At 38.3% G+C, this 17,500-nt stretch overlaps 1 protein-coding gene across 8 annotated transcripts in view; it reads right to left on the minus strand.

Moving 5' to 3' along the window:
- The window catches only part of tenm3 (teneurin transmembrane protein 3), a 498,200-nt gene that overhangs the window by 345,182 nt on the left and 135,518 nt on the right, over window positions 1-17,500 (minus strand). For all 8 annotated transcript variants that reach the window (XM_074697994.1, XM_074698004.1, XM_074697986.1 and 5 more), the window contains exon 7: window positions 11,994-12,281. In XM_074697994.1, the coding sequence (XP_074554095.1) occupies window positions 11,994-12,281 (288 nt within the window). The remainder of the gene's footprint in view (window positions 1-11,993; window positions 12,282-17,500) is intronic.

Consider the following 17,500-nt stretch of genomic DNA (forward strand, 5'->3'; position numbering starts at 1 on the left):
ACATGCTAGCAGTGGTGCCATAACGATGTCAGCTTGCCTGTCTCATTCTATGGTGTCACTTTTGCTGAAGGCCTTCCTTGCTGACTTACTGCCCTCTACTGGTCTGGAAGTGTGTTGCAAATATCTTTGTTTTGTTCTCCATGGCCTGATCTAGATAATCTACCTAAGTCTTCAGCCCGTGGTAGACAAACAAAGTACCACAGGAACCGTGTAAAGTTCCTGAGACTGTTCTACCAGGTACTGAATGTTCCTGGACCCTCTGGTTAAAGACACCTTTGGTGTGGCAGATACAGTTTAGTTAGAGATGCATCTTTTCAGCCAACAGCTTCCCTGACCACCACCGACTGTGTTAACACTCAGGCTTGAACAAGTCACAATTATCATTCATTTCAGTGTCATTTATTTTTTTGCATTGTTTGACACAAGTTATAAATAAAAATACTGTTCCACTTGTTAGCATTTGCAAACAAACCAAACCTGAGGTTTTTGCCCTCATTTCATTGATTCGTTACATAGCTTTTGCTTTCTCTTTTCCAATGCCACACTCACTAGGTCTTCAAATGTCCAAATATAAGCACCATAACCATTAAGATGATGCTCTTTCAGATTTTCCATTTGAATATTTGTTACTGCCACCAACATCTGCTGTTAATGGACCTTTAAAAAGAATAATTTCACTTCAGACGACCAAACTGCAGCCTGAAGAAAAGCGAGCACAGAAACTTGAACATTTTTACCAGCCAGCAGTTAAACCTGTCATCTGTGGCCATTAGTCATCACTTTAATGGATGTGAGGATTTCTAAAGATCCTTCATACATGTGTCAAGTGAAGACTTCATTGTAAAAGTGCTTTAATTTCTTCACCCTCCAGGTTCAGAGGGCACTCTTTCTTTCACTTAGAGGAAAAAAAGGGACATAAAAAGGAAGACTGAAAAGTTGGAGTTAGGGATGGAGACAGAGGGAGGGGAAATGAGGCTCTGAAGAGTGGACATACGTCGCAAGTACCAAGAATATTTGTTAAGCTCTAACAAAGCTCTTTAAGTGGACAATAAACCGTTCAGTGACTGAATTTAAAGACAGGACCAACAGTGCTGGTGGACTCACGAGGAAAACAGGAAGTCTGCTGCTTCTGCTAATGGTTTTCACTTTCCGATGAATCTCTTCTCATACCTCTCCGACCCAGCTGCTGTGAGGCCAGCATGAAGAGTGACAGCAAACAGGGTTTAAACTGATCCCTCCATCACTGTGTGTCTGTCTCCATATGTCTGACTGCCTGTTCTATTTCTCTGTCCATGGACATCTTACAGGTGACAAACACCAAGCGACAGCTGACGACTGCCACTGTTGGATTTGAGGGATGGGTCAAAAAAACCTGAGGCCAAGAAGATTGTTTCTTTAAAAAACCAACAACAGTGGGACAAAGAACTGTTATTTTTCTTACAGAGTATTAATAATTACATTCATTGACACCAAATATTATCAAACAATAATATTTTGTTAAACTTAATAGGCATCACATGTTGCAATTAAAAAAAAGTTTTTTGCAAGTTTAAAAAATTGTGGAATTTCTGTAAATTTTCCAAATGATCTTAGTTCTATTTTTTGGGAAAATAATTTGCAAATTTTTGAAGTTCTCACATGTTTTATTTCTATTTTTTGCAAATATTTGATATTGGGCAAATTTCAGAAACTTCACATTTTCTGCAAGTTTTTATTTTTTTATTCATCATTATATTTATTTATTTGCTTATTTATTTATTTGTCATTATTTTGGAAAAAAAAAAAAAATGAAAATTCAAATTTTACCTCCCAAAAATTCAATTAATTGAAATTTGATTGTTTTTTCAAACTTACATCATGCAAGTTTTATGAAATTATTATTTTTATTTTTATAAGAAAGCAAATATATATTAAAATAAAAAAGAAGACATCACGTACAATTTTATTTACATAAAAAAACTCCTTGTTTCGATAATTTTGAATAAGATTTTATATTATCTTTAGCATTTTATACACTTTTTTCTCTTTATCGTGAAGGGAAAATGCATTTTGTGGCTCTTGAATGACTTTGATACAAGTGAGCTAAGGCAAAAAAGCTGTTTTGAGAGTAAAGGTTGCAGACCCCTGACTTAGAGTAAATACAGTCAATGCCGGCTGCTTCAGATCAACAACAGCATTAACATGGCATTACCCACAATGATGCTCTACTCGTGAACATCATTCAAAGAGAAACCAATTTTCTTTTCTCTTTGACAGTCTTGGATCCCTCTAGCTATTGTTTGACAGTGATATGTGACTACAGTGCTGCCATTAGTTAGTAAAACAACTTTAGCTTCAAGCCAAAGCTACTTTCAGGTCCGTTCATCTGTTTCTGGTGAAGTCTCAGTTTCACAGTAAACAGTAAGCTTCACAGACGCTTCATTCTTCCTTACTACTGTGGTATTAAAATGAAAAATAAACTAATTTCTGTTTAGTTTGCTGGCATAAAAACATCATGGTACAGAACATCTTCAAGAGGAGAAGAACATTTCTAAAAGTGTATATTTTTTGATTGGAGTGTGCAGCTTCTTTATCTTAATCAAGAGCCCTGTTCCTCGTACGTGGTTCAAATAATCCCGGTTAATATCTTTTAAGCCTGATTCAATTGACAGGATGATTGAAGGCTGGCTCTGTCGCCCTGAATCAGTCTCCTTATTTGGATCCAGACCTGAGTGATGGGCATGCCGTTCTACCTGAAAAGCGAGCAGTGTGGATCACAGAAATCATGATCGTTTTGCATAATCATGGTCACAATTCACCACAAATAGTATGGAAAGAGTGACATTTTTCACAAAACAGAGCAGCAAACAATGTTGGAGGAGTTTGAAAACTACAGAAACATCTGAACTGTGAAATTCAACGACTCAGCTACAGCGATGATAAGAAAAGTAGCTTGTTAATGGAAGTTAAATGCTTCAGTGAGGAATACAGTTATGCATTACTTGGGTGTGTCTTAAGATCTAACTTACTGAGGTAAACCTGCCCTAGAGCAGGTTTCAGTTTGTGATCTGTTGCTGTAGTGATTAAGCTTTATCTGCTTCGAGGAATGGATTGAGCCTGACTGATGTCAAGTTAGTCTTTAAATTATCCAGCTAACCAGGTTAGCGAGGAACAGGGCTCAGGTGTTTGGAAAACAGTAAAGGTGGGATTGAAGGGAAGAGCACAAAGTGAGAGGGGGAGGAGAAAGTCAGCTTCAAATCAGCCAAACTTTAAATCAGCAGCTTTGAAACAATGTTGGTTGGTCTTTGCAGAATGTATTGAGCAGTTGAACCGACAACCCTTTGAGTTTTTGGTCTTTCTCGTTTGAAATTCATACAGTGCCTCAGCTGCCTGCAAACACAGAGCTCACTGAAAGTCCTGAAACACCCTGTGAGTGTGTGAGCATGTGCGTGTGTGTGTGTAAGTCTGTATAACAGCTAAGGTTATAGTGTTAAGCTGCTTAGAGATGCCAACTGGATTAAGTGTTTTGTTGACACATAGTAAAGTAATCTGGTTAGAAAAGATGAGATACACCCTCCCTCTCTCCATCTGCCTGCTGTCTCTGGCTCTAACATCTCACTCTTTCTGTTTTTGGTTCTTTTTCTTTATATTTTATCCATTTTACTCCCATATTTATCCTGTCTTTGTCATTTCACACACCATGGCACACACACATGTGCAGAGCACACACCAGCATAGCTTGGACAGCGAAGGTCAGCTAATATTTTTTAAGCTTCTTACTGAAGCACAGAAGCAGACATCTGTCTGTTGTTTCTTCCATGAACACATGAATAATCTGTTGTTAAATTCTGCTCTTGTTTAGTTCTCACATCCTTAAGCTGTGTCAGAGTTTGAGTTTGCATGATTCCAAAAGACTGGACCAGTGTTTTTCTCTGTAACATGCCTGTATCGATCGCTGTTCTTGGATAAGAAATGTGAGAAGGAATCCCCCAATAAATATTCCAGCTCCTTAACACTCTGGTGAAAACAGTGTGACATGTTTGACCCCAGAAGAAACCTTGAAAATGACACAAAGGAGTCAAAAAAACAGCTTCTCAAGCTGTCTTTTAAAGTCAAGCAATCCTCAGACTCCCATGCCAAAGGTCCAACTTTAAAATTGTCAAGACCGGTTTCCAACACAATGCTCCAGTAAGGATCAGTAAAATTTGGTACAGGTTGGATCTGTGAAACCTTACCCTGTTTGCATTTCCACAGCCAACTGTGCCCTTCTTGGTAGGCAATGTGTAAAAGCCCATTCATGCTCAATGTTAAATACAGAACAACATAGACACCGAGCCATCTGTCCATACTCCACATTCATTCTGTTGCATTTCTGCCTTGAATACACCAGACACGTCTGCAGTCCGACTCCTTTCCGTTGCATGTTGACTGCGTTTGTCAACTCACACCAGCTGCGTGTTCAGTCCAACAAGCTGCGTAACTGAAAGACAATTGGAGTCACAGACCGAGGAGTTCCTGCTCTTCCCACTCCATTGATAAGTCTCTCTTCATTCATGTTGGGCTGTAAAACCTCAAACCTGTTGACTCCTGGTCTGCCTCCACTCCTTATGTACATTTATCATTGAAGTCAAGCTTCATACAAACTGATTTTGACAGTTTGTTTTATTTTAAAAGGCACCGTGTGTTTTAGGTTGTTTCTGGTCACAACTTCCTGTCCCGCTCGATCTCTCCTACGCTAAATTTCCACATCTGGCAAAAATAGGACGGCTGCGTACGATATGCAACATGACAGACCAGCCTCGCAGAAGGCCGCAGCAGAATGGATCCAGTGTGAGTTGACACATCGACTTGAATGGAAACCTATCTGACCCCTTGCAGTGACAAATCGGAGATGAACTGGAGACACATCTGGTGTGTTTCAACTGTCAAGCTCACGGATACAGGCACAGGTAAACACAGCAGTGCCACTGGAAACTGTGGGGGCAATGATGCTATTACAACATGATATGTAGCTTTAGTAAGACACAAAGAAGAAATAATGGTAGAACTTTTTTAAAGAAAACAAAAAAAGTTGGTGAGGAACTTGTGCCTTTGTTTTTGTCTTTTATGCAAGAGGTACATCATCAACACCTCCTCCACTGTGGCCATGTTTGTTCTTGAGTTTGTTGTTGTTATAAACCTTTGACTCTGGGCAAAGCATTGTGGTCGGGTCACGTGTAGACCATAGACCCATAGACACGAGTTCCAGGAACATAGTTGTGTCAATTTATTAGCTTAAATATAAAATATATGACTTCCACCACCTGTTTATCATGAAGTTTGAGAATCTGTATCTACAATTTACCGATCCAGAACACACCTATGTACGGCCAACTTCATGCTAAATGTGACGCACAATTAGGCTGATTGTTTGAGGGTTGCTATAATTAAGAGGCTGAAATCAGAGGTGGTCAGGGAGTCAGACATCAGAACGTTGAAGGTATCTTTAAAATTCAGACCCCCCTCACTGTAATCCAAACAGTTTTTTTTTTTTTTTTTACTACCTCAGAGTAAGACACACCTGTATCTGAGTGCCTGGGACAGACTGTGGTAATTAATCTTCTCTTTCTGTCCCCGTAGTCCGGGTCACCACTATCAGGTAACTGGGCACGCAGCAGCTGGGCACCCAGGGGTCCAGACACCACAAAAGTGTTTACGTCTGCCAGTGTGTGTGTGTGCTTGTTTGTATGTGTGTCCACTGGGGAGCCAGCCAGACGTCTCTGGTCTAATATTTCCTCTCAGGAGAACAAATAGTGCAGAGAGGCTTCTCCCTTTCCCTGTTCGAACTCTCTGCTTTATTCTCTGCTGCTTCTCTTTGAGTCTCTCCGCCCATTCAAGCGCTCGGCGTTTTCTTCTCCTTTTCTCTGATGTTTTCCGCTCTTCTCCCATTCTACCTTCCCATCAGGTTTTCTTTTCTTTCTCCAGCTTCCTCCTGCAACAAAGCCCCCGATACAATCACAGGAGTCAGTTTTAGTTACTGTACACACACAAATACCAGGGCACACTCACTTTCTGCCTTGAACTAGGGTCAGTATCAAGGGACGGGAGACAAGAGGCGTTCTCAGCGGAGATGTATCCCCCGCTGTTTACAGAACAATATGTCCCTCGTCATACAGCGTGAGGGGCAGCAGAACACATGAGGTGAGGGTTAAGTGGCGGCTGAATGCTGTCTCCACATACTGCAGCTGTGTTAAGAACAGGCGATGTGATTTGTGTGACGTATTAACATTTGATGTGTGTTTCAGAGCCACAACAGCAACAGAAAACCAGACTCTAGATTCTTCATACAAACATCAGCGACTCGGTAAAGTGAGGAGAGTCACTTCAGGGTAAGGGACCTTGAAGCTCAGAGATAACCCAGCATCCCCCTCTCTAGCTGGGTAAAGATGAGCTGGAACGCTACATGCGCAGTGGATGTGTGATTCTGCTTAGAGTTTGTGTTGCCGACATTTAATCATAATGAAACATGATATCTGATCAAACTATGATTTCACCGTTTTGCTATCACTGCAACAACAATTCACAGCTTGAATGTGTGACACTAACAGACTTTAAGGACATGTTCTCTGTGATGTCACCCATCTGTTTCTCATGCAGAGTTCTGAACCCTATGGCCACAGGAAGCCAAATTGGAAGTGCTCAAACCAGAATCTGTGGAGAGAGGTCCAATCTCAATGTCCACTCGCACTCTCGCTCAGACCGTGAGGGCTCAGGTCTGTCCTCCTATCAGACTGCGAGTGAACAAGCCCCATATATAGGAAGGACACGTAAACAATAATTATTATAATATTTGCCATTGCTGTCGTCTAAATGTGTGAAGAGGTGCTGTGCTGCTCACTTTTGTTTCACCGGGTATGACGTACTGTTCACATTTCCTACTAATGCAAGTGTGCGGTCAAAGAAGAGTCAAATAATTATTTGTACACTGATTTTGTTTTGAAAAACAATGGATCTTCATGCTACCCGGCATTTTACTTCCTGTATAGCTTGTCATATTTCATTCAGCTTGATGTAGACCCTCTTCAGTGTCTGGGAAATTAGACTTCTTCCGGATTGTTTCTGTTGTGCCGTACGGCTCCCGCAACGCACAAGGGCTAATGTGAGCCTACAACGGGGATTTTAATGATACAGATTGAATGTGGGAGCAGCACCGGACATGTACAGGATTCAGTCTGAGCCTGGGGGGCAAGTGAAACCAAAGCTGAATAGAATTGTAATATTACACAGTCCTGCCTGTCTTTAAGGATAGTGGTCTAGGTTGTGTGCCTCATGAGGCAGCCTGCATTCAAGTCCAGCCTGTGGCAACTATCACTCCCTTCTCCAGCCCTGATTCCTGCTCTATCTACTGTTTAATGGTGGTGATTCTTGTTTTTCTCGTGTGGAGTCTTGGGTGATTCCTTCTTTGCACCTGCACACCTGTTTCACATCATGCTCATCAAGAAGCCTGAAGCTCAGAGGAGAGAGGAGACCAGTGCCAGAGTATTCCAGCCTTTAAAAGTGGTCCATTGGCTGGCCCACCTGTAGAGTAAGTATTTTTAAGTGTCTGGTTTCGAGTCCAGGCTGCATGGTGGCGCAATGGTTAGTGCTGCAGCCTAACAGCAAGAAGGTCATCGGTGGATTCCCAGTTTTGCAGGAGGGCCTTCCTGTGTGGAGTTTACATGTTCTCCCTGTACATTCATGGGTTCTCTCCGGGTACTCTGGCTTCCTCCTACAGTCTAAAAACATGCTCACCAGGTTAATTGCGCACTCTAAATTGCCCACAGGTGTGAACGTGTGTGTGAATGGTTGTCTGTCTGTCTCTGTCAGCCCTGCAATTCACTGGCGACCAGTCCAGGGTGTACCCCGGCCAATGACACCTGGTATAGGCCCCAGCCACCTACGACCCTGAACAGGATAAGCAGTTAAGAAAATAAATGAATGAATGGTTTGTAGTCCAGATAAATCTTTGATCTGACTGCTGCTGTATTCTCTTAGTTCCACAATGGTCTCATCAAGCCTCCTGCCCAAACTCTGCCACATGACTGCACTCTTTCTCTGGACTCTCACCTGTATCCATGTGCCTTACTTCTGGATCCCCTACCCTAGAGATGCTGGACTTCTTCCCCATCACCTCACTTGTCTAACAAATCACTTCAACTGCTTCCTCTGTGCCTCTGCCTCTGCCTGCTCATGGGTCCTGCTTAACATACATTGCCACATATTTTCTCTGATTAAGTTGAACAAATAGAAACATTTATTAAATTATAAATAACATTTATAAAACAGCTATGAATCCATACAGCTACACACACACACACACACACACACACACACACACACACACACACACACACACACACACACACACACGTACAGTTAAATTAATATAATGTTTTATTATTATTATTATTATTATTATTATTATTATTATTATTAGTTTTGTTTGTTTGTTTTTCATTGATAAAGCCTGTTTTTCTCAGTTATGTGGATCAGCAGCTGAACCTGAGCTGGAGTTCACTAATAAAGAAATAAAAAATATTTAACTAAAACCTAAATATTTGTTTATTTATTTATTTATTTATTTATTTATTCACTTATTTATTTATATTGCTAAATGAGGTGGCCCATTACGGCATAAACCATTTTGAGTCCTGAGAGACTGGTGCACTATGGCATGAATAGGGGCAGTGGAGTTTAAGGCTGCAGCATTCATCTAAAAGGGCTATAAACTTCAAGGAACCATTGTTACTCTTCTCTTTGAGCTTACTTCTGGTTGGCTGAGACATAAAGAAAAATCCAGAAGGTCACAGCTATTTACCTGGCTGTCCAACCAGGTTGAATATGTTGAATAGCGACAACTTTTCCAACTCCAAAAAAGCTGTGTAGAGTTCAGCTTTGGTCTTCGTCAACCTTCAAACAGACATTCAGCTCAACTAAACTCCTCCTTCCTGGGACAAAAGAGAGCATGACCTTAAGAACAGAAAGTATCTGATGGGAAGAAACAGCCCAGAATCTAAACTTTAGATCGAGGTCTTGCCTCATCCTTTCAGGGCTTCTGTAAAAGTTTTGCAGAAAGATATAATGATGTGAAGTTTTCGGATTCAACAGGACACCCCCTGCTCTAAAGTGCTTTCACAAGGTGCTGCGTGGTCGTATTACCTGCCCTGACATTCATGATTTCACACGTCGTGACAGCAAACTGTCCTTCATCTGGATTAATCATCATCCCCGTAATGATCCGGCCACTACTATCACGGGACACACAGAGTCTATTACCTCTGATAAAACCACAAACACACACACACACACACACACACACACACACACACACACACACACACACACACACACACACACACACACACACACACACACACACACACACACACACACACAGATAGACTCACACACACAGCTGCATTTTAAGGAGTCAATTAGCCTTTGAAAACTTGACGACTACTCACTTTTAGAGGCGTGGAGTGTTTCCTCCAGAGCTCTGACATCCACAGCATAATGCCATTTAATAAAAACATTATCAAACTTAATATAGCAAATACAAGGAGTCAGCACTTCACCTCAATGTTAATTACAACATCACATCTCTTAATGAAAAGCCTCTATGTGTGTGTGTGTGTGTGTGTGTGTGTGTGTGTGTGTGTGTGTGTGTGTGTGTGTGTGTGTGTGTGTGTGTGTGTGTGAGAGTCTACATTGAAATTGATGGAAACACTGTGAGCGTCTGTGTGTGTGGGAAATAAAAAAGAACAAGTCCTTCATTGAGACTAAAGACACACCTGTTTGGGAGAACTACCTGGAGGATAATGAATAGTCTTCACAAATGAACGCAGAGGAAAAAGTGCAAACACAGGCACAAAAACTACTTACAAACACAACTTAAACTGTCGAGAGCAAACAACAAAACCATCACCATGTTTACACCACTAAAAGAACACACCTTATTTTTTCTATTATCCATGTTCAAAAAGAAGCATGATTTCATGAAGATATCTCCAAGTTTTTATGATTCACTGCCACAGAATTTTGTTTTTTCATCACTCACAGAGAGGAGTCTATGTGAGAGGCTTTATGTGTATCTGTTTAGGTATCTGTGAATAAAGCAGCAAGAGGTTCCCCCAAAGCCAGGGTGATACACAGCTGCGGGTGGAAAAGATAGACCAATCAAAACATGTCTTTAAATCACCGTCTCCTTATGTAGAAAAAATTCACCTCAAAGTAGCCAAGCATCAACCAACAGCAAGCTGAAAGCTGATGGAGAGTATGCCACAACACTTGAAGCTTCAAACCAGATTTACTCCCACCAAACATTTCTTTCCATATTCTTCTTACACCACAACATGAAGGGATAATTCGTAATTTATATATATATATATATATATATATATATATATATATATATATACATATTTTTTTTTTTTTCCATTAATTACAACCAAGAAATTGTGAGATTGTTTATATTAATTTGCCCAGTTGCCATGGTGTTTCAGTCCAAGCCCTAACAGCTACCCCTAAAACTAATACCCAAACTAATGAAACTAAACTAGTAACGAGTATTTTTTAAAAATTAAAAATAACATAGAATTTTGCATTTGTAAAAACAAAAATTAAAATAAACTTAAAATGAGAATTTGCTCAAAAATAGAGTAAAACTAAATTTACAAAATAAAAAAAAAATAAACTAAGAATAAGAATTTTCTAAAAGTAAAATAAAACTTAGATATCTTGAAATAAAAACTAAACTTAAAATAAGCATTAGCACAAAAAATAAAGTAAAACCTAGCATTTTTCAAAATAAGAACTAAACTGGAAATAAGAATTTCCAAAAAATAAAGTAAAACTGAGAATTTCTAAATAATCAAAAATAAACTTGAAATTAGAATTTGTAAAAATAAAAATGAAGTAAAACTTAGCATTCTTAAAAAAAAAAAAAAAAAAAAAAAGAAAATACTTTAAACTTGAACACCTGCTCTAAATTCCAACTAAACTATAATTCAAAATAAAAGGCAAAATAAAATTAAAAACTAAAAAATGCTTGCAAAATATTAAAACCTTTTCAAATATATAATTTGATTTAGAAATTTAATTGATTGTTAAAAAATAAAACTGAAATGTTTATTTTACCTGAACACAAACGGATTACTAACTGAGCCAGACACAAAGATACAGATCTGTAGAAGTCCTACCTTCTACAGACAGAGCCGTATGTTCACCACATGTTCTCTCAATACTGCTGACAATTAGTCTAAATTTTTTTGATGTGTTATTGTAAGAGAAATATGCATCAAAGTACATTTATTTTAAAAAGTAGAAAATGAGACTGAGGTTTTTCTTTAATCACATATCTGATAGTTGCAGGCTTTTTCTGCATAATGTGATCATAGACACATACTGTGTGTAAAGAATGGACATTCTGACATTGAGTGTTACCAGACCCAGTATTAGTAGTAAGACAACACGGAAAAAAAACTGTTGTTTTTTGCTTTAGTTCCTGTTTTTATTTTGTATTAATCTTTTCAGCTCAGTAGGCAGAAAAGCTTTTCTATGAATTGCACCATGAAATTTAATTTCAGCCACTACCCGTGTCTTTCAGCAGAAAACTATTTTCAGCCAGGGCCAAACAGAAAGCGACCATGCAGACACTCATCTTCTTAAACGAACCAGTATAATCATAACAGTGTTTCTTCTTACGACTGATTTTCCCTTTGTTGCTTAGAATTTATTTGGCTGGAAATGGCAGGTTCTAAGAAGCTTGGTGATGAATATGTGTTCGGACATCTGAATGTGTCAGGTCTGACTGAGTGAAACATACTAAGTCTTTGCTGAATGTAGACGAAGCAAAATCCTGATAAATGTGTGTGACTGAGAAGTTCAGTCAGCTGAAAACAGAGGAGCACTCCCCTGGACTGAGGACTGGGGACTGTAGTGATCCTGGACCACGTTCTGTCCTGAAAAGAAATGCCAGGTTTAGTTTGGTGTCCTACCATTGTCGCTGTCCGACTTGTTCTCGTGCTCGGTGTCGGTCAGGGTCAGCACTGAGTTGGAGCGGCTCGACAGGCAGGAACTTCTCCCAGAGGATTTACCCAGACCCCCGCGGCCCCACAGCCTCATGGCGCGCTCCGGTGACATCACAGCCTGGCTGTCGGCGTCGATGTCCTGGGTCGTTCCGACCGAGAAGCCGCGGTGTGGAAGTCCCATTTCAGTGCAGAAGGCCAGACCGCGGCGGGGCGGCGGCTCACAGATCCCCAGCTGACGGAGACTGAAGTGCTGACCTGAAGACAAACATGGGAACTCAATGGTTCTGTCAGAAAAACTGAACAACAGGAACACCATATTCAGTATGCAGTGTGTGTGTCTGTGTGTGTGTGTGTCTGTGTGCTGCCATCTGGGCAGCAGATTGCTTTCATGTTTCATATTCTTTTCACAAATCTGATTAAAACACAATTTTACTGAACAAGAATCAGACTTTAAAAACAACGTTTCACCTTTTTAATAATTTCTACAGTGGTACTCATATTTACAAATCCATGTGATAGACTTTTACTTTATTTTGTTTTTATTTTTAAATGTGTTTGCTTATTTTGACGGAGGCAGTGGACAGACATTCAGCTGTACTAGAGCTGGCAATAAGCTCATTTGGGGTTCATCTGAAGCAAATGAGAGACCAAGACAAAGCCTGACACATTGGTTAAATTCCAACAGAAAAAAAAAAGAAACAAAAAAACACCACTGGTTACATGTAGATTGATGGTTCTTGAATATAAAATGTAAAGCCTCTTAATGGCTCTACGAAATAGGCAACAGAAATGTCACTGTTATACTTTTACTAGCACTTTTAAGAAAAGGACATACTTTGTTTCGCACAATTCACCCTACTCAGAGAGCTAAAAAGGGAATTATCTTTAATATGTTTAAAAAAAGAGAGAAAATGTATTTTTCAGCTTTTACACTTTTAAACGTGTGTGTGTGTGTGTGTGTGTGTGTGTGTGTGTGTGTGTGTGTGTGTGTTTGTGTGCGTGTGCGTGTGTGTGTGTGTGCGTGTGTGTGTGTGTTTCTGTGAGTGTTTTAAGTTTTGCTTGTACTGCATGATTTATGTTTTTTTGCAGTTGTAGAAATAATCAAAATAATCTTTTTCAGACATATTTTTATTTGCGAGCTCATTCTGTTCAAAAAATGGGAAGAAAATCCAACCGTTAACCCAGTATTGGAAACAGTATTGAATGGTGAGTTGTGTGTATCGTTACATCCCCATCATGTTACAGAAACCAGCAGGAATTTTCAAACCAGCTTTTCTCCTCAAAGTTCACTGGTAACAAAGATGATTGGAGAACAGTGTCGTAAACCACACAAAAAATGTTAGATCATAAATACTTCCTACGTTTTCTTTGATCATTTCAAATCCTGTAGTAGATCCTGTCTGCCTTTTTGTGCACACATCTCATGGAGGACTGTTCTTTGTTTTGTAATCAGGGTTTATTTAATGTGAGCAGCAGCATGTGCGGGAGTGGGTGTATGGAGCTCTGACTGAAACCAATGGGAAATAAAGTACTGGGAGTCAGTTTGTCTGAATGGTTAAAGTCATGCGTCCTGCGTACAAAGACTTGTCGTCAGAGCAGGCGGTGTTAACAGAGACACGACGTTCCTGCTCTGTCTCTGTTTCCTGCTCTGCCCACGGCCCCAGCCTCTCTGAATAAAGGCCTGAAAGCTCAAAAATAAACTGGTGCAAAAATAAATAAAACCCCGAACATGAATAATCATGGAGGGTCAGCAGGTGAAAGGAGCGATCCTAAATGATTTTGGACGTTTTTAGCTGAAAGCAACAAATCTGGACCAGAATAGCCTCAAACAAAAATCTGCTCTTAAGATTTTCCCTAGATCACCACCAGCCGTCTTCATTTCTGTTTTATTCTGGGATCCAAACCCAACAGCCAACGCTGGCTGGCCAGTTTTTTTTTATACAAAATCATTTCTCATTAAATTTATCAGGAGGAACTCTTTCACATCAGGCTGAAATCAGAATGAAATGACACCTGTGATAATTCTCTGAATTCAAATCAAAGAAGACAAAGAGACTATCGGTAAAATCTCAGAGTGAGCCTCATCGTCTTCAATGAGCCAGTGAAAAAGGAAATTATAAAAGCTTTCGGTAATTAATGGCACAACAAGAGATAACCAGAGCTGCCGTTCAATTAAAAGTTATATTAATTTTAAATGAGCTTCAATTAGGCCAGCATGAAAACGAAGGCGATAAGATGACGGAGTAATTATGATTTTTTTTTTTTTTTTTTTTTGCTCAAATATTGACGTTGTGTTAATTGGAGCTGGAGAACAATGGATGTTCCCTGTGCTGCAGCATTTACACTGAACATTTCCTGTATTTTACAAACTCTTTTCTTGACATGACATTCCTCTTTAACTATTCATCACACAATAAAGTCATATCTTATCTAATGGCTTACTTAAGACTTCATCCTACATTGATTTGGCGATGTTTAACAATCAATATATTTTTTTAAACTCCTAACACCTTTAATCAAATATGTCCTAAAATTAAAACAAACAAAGCACCAAAACAGAGTTATGTCGAACACAAATTACAATGCTCCAAATGGTTATGGATGGAATAAATTTAGTTATTTTTTCATGCTAGAGACCCATTCATGGTCTGAAAATTCTTAGAAACTTAGTATTAGGCCAAAAAAGGAAAAGGTACATATAAATGAAGAATTGGGAAAAAACACAAGGTTTGATGCATTATTTATTTATTCACAAGTATTTATTTTATTTTATTTATTGATTTCAGATTTAGTCTTCAATTTTTGGAAACAATACAACCTCTTTTAACCTTTTAGTAATAAAAACTTCCATCCAAAACATGAATGTACTAAATCTGACATGTTTAAAGAGAAGTCTCTTATTTTTCTTTTTAAAATCTGGATCCTGTTTTTAAACATATTTTGAAACCTCAATGACTCAAAGAAACAAAAAGCAGCTGCTGACTTGGCGGCTGCTTTTATGGGCAATTAGCTTTATCAACACGGCTGCCAAATTGAGAGGGGGGAGCCATGTGTCTTAATGAAGGTAAGTTAATGACAGCAGGAGGTCAAGTCAAGCCTCATACCCATCATAATTCATTCACTATGACTGATTTTTTTTTTGCTTTCAAAATGTCAATCATGCATTTATTTAACAAGAGAATTTAATGTCAAAATGCTGGATCATTTATTGAATAATACATTAGAGATGAAGCAGATTAATAACACAAACTAAAATGCTTTAAAGAGAGTCAAAGTAGTCAACAGCTTTAAAACTGTCATAATAACATAATATTTTTTTATTCATTTTATCTAAAATAATCATCATGATGTTGTTAAATTTAGAAAATTTCAGTTTTCAATTTTCAAATTTTATTTTTTTTTATAATAAGGTTTCAATAATATTTTTCATATCATGCACTCAAACAATTAAAAAATGATGTTAATGAAATAAATGATGTTAACTGGTTCTATGTTAATGTATTAGGTTGGTTGAAAGGAATTATTTCTATTTCAACTCAGACGAACCCAGAATTATTGTTTTTAAGTAACGTCATACAATTAAACCAGTTGAAATAATACATTTTATCAAAGTCAATTTTTCAGTTTTTGAATGTGGTTATGTTGAAAAAGAACAAAAAGGCATGTTACTGTGGTGTCAGAGTGATAATGAAGCACTTCTCTAGTAATGATTTATAAATAATTTATATCTTATATATCTTCAAATACATGCTTACATTATTGTGTGGTGATATTTAATAGTACACAGAGCACAGGTCTGAGGCCCACACCACTGCAGGGCAGGGTGAACAGCAACAACGATAATAATAATTCAATTGGTCCAATGTAATGGAAAATATGGACACCGAGATTAACTCTAACAACTTTATCAAAAGTGTCAATGAAATTTTATCACAGTTTACAATAGAGGCCGAAATTAAAAAACCTAGGGATAATCTTCCTTGGATTACTAGTGATGGGGAAAAACTGATGAAGGAAAGGGACAGAGCACTAAAGAAATTCTTGAAAACAGGACTTACATGTGATCGCCAGATTTTCACATCACTCCGCAATAAAGTGATAAAACATTTACGTAAAACTAAAGCTAATTTTTATATTGATATTATAAAAGGTGCTAATGGAAACGGAAAAATAATATGGCAAAATCTAAATAAACTCTTAAGGCGTAACACGGATGGGCCTATGAGGGATCTGCAGCTTCAAGTAAATGGTAAGCTGACAGATGATTTAGGCAAAATTGTTCATCTGTTTAATACATTTTTCATTTGCTCAATTGAAGAATTAACAAAGAATAATTTTTTGAGTTTTAAATGGACTTGCTCCTCCTCCCTTCAGGGATTTTATAGGTAAAAAAACTAGTGATGGAGTAAATACCAGAACATTGACCAGAGAAGACTGTAACATACAACGGCGTAGGACTAAATTTGGCCAATTGGTGGGTTCAATCAGAGGCTCACAAACTTGGAACACACTGCCAGCCTATGTCAGGAACTGTGGCACCTACTCAGCCTTTAAAACAGCTCTGACATATTGGTTAAAAACCAACCAAAAATGCTCACACTAAATCATCCTCATTCAGTTTTTTAAAAATATTTTGGGGACTCTCAAACTTTGTGAGAATGATTTAATGTGTTATTGTAACTACATGTTGTTGGTGTAATGTCTGTGTGTATGTTCTGTTTCTCTTGTGTGTGTCAATGTTAACTGTCCTTACCTGCCTTAGGACTGCGGATGTAAATTAGCTATTGTGCTAACTCCGGCATATTTACATTGAAGCTTTTGCTGATATGTTGATTAATATTCATTGTCCTAATTTAGATAAATAAATAAATAAATATAATAATATTAATACTAATAAATATAAATATAATAATAATAATAATAATAATAATAATAATAATAATAATAATAATAATAATAATAACAAAAGGGACATTTATGCAACATATACATAGCTCTGAATGTAGGCCAATCTATAATCCTAAATTCTGAGAACCTGTAGATGTTAAATATTGTATACCATCCACTAACTTAAATGATGTTCACTTATTTGTGTGGATATTTATTGTAGTGACACATGCCAAACCTGCACAGACATGTTCAATATTACACAGGCTCAGGGGGCAGGTAGCTCCTCTCTACAGGGTGAAATCAACACCCACCTGTCCCTCAGGTGTCTCTGATTCCAGATGATCAGTGGTCAGTTTTCTGCAGTGTGTTACGTGCTGCATAAACATCAGCAAACTCTGCTTCTGACCCAGGAACATGTTCTCCATCAGGGGGCAATATGGAGAAAATATGTCAGGATGGTTTTGTGGCAGGATCTGGATTTGATCAGGATTGTTTCTTATCATATTCAGACTAACTGACCATAAATAACATTTCTGGACCCACATATTTCTGATCCTGCAGTCTTAACTATCCATCTGCTCCAC

The sequence above is a fragment of the Halichoeres trimaculatus genome, unplaced genomic scaffold (genome assembly GCF_033239565.1).
Source record: "Halichoeres trimaculatus isolate MK-OKI-2021-1 unplaced genomic scaffold, fHalTri1.1 fHalTri1_scaffold_2, whole genome shotgun sequence".
NCBI classification, from domain to species: domain Eukaryota; kingdom Metazoa; phylum Chordata; class Actinopteri; order Labriformes; family Labridae; genus Halichoeres; species Halichoeres trimaculatus.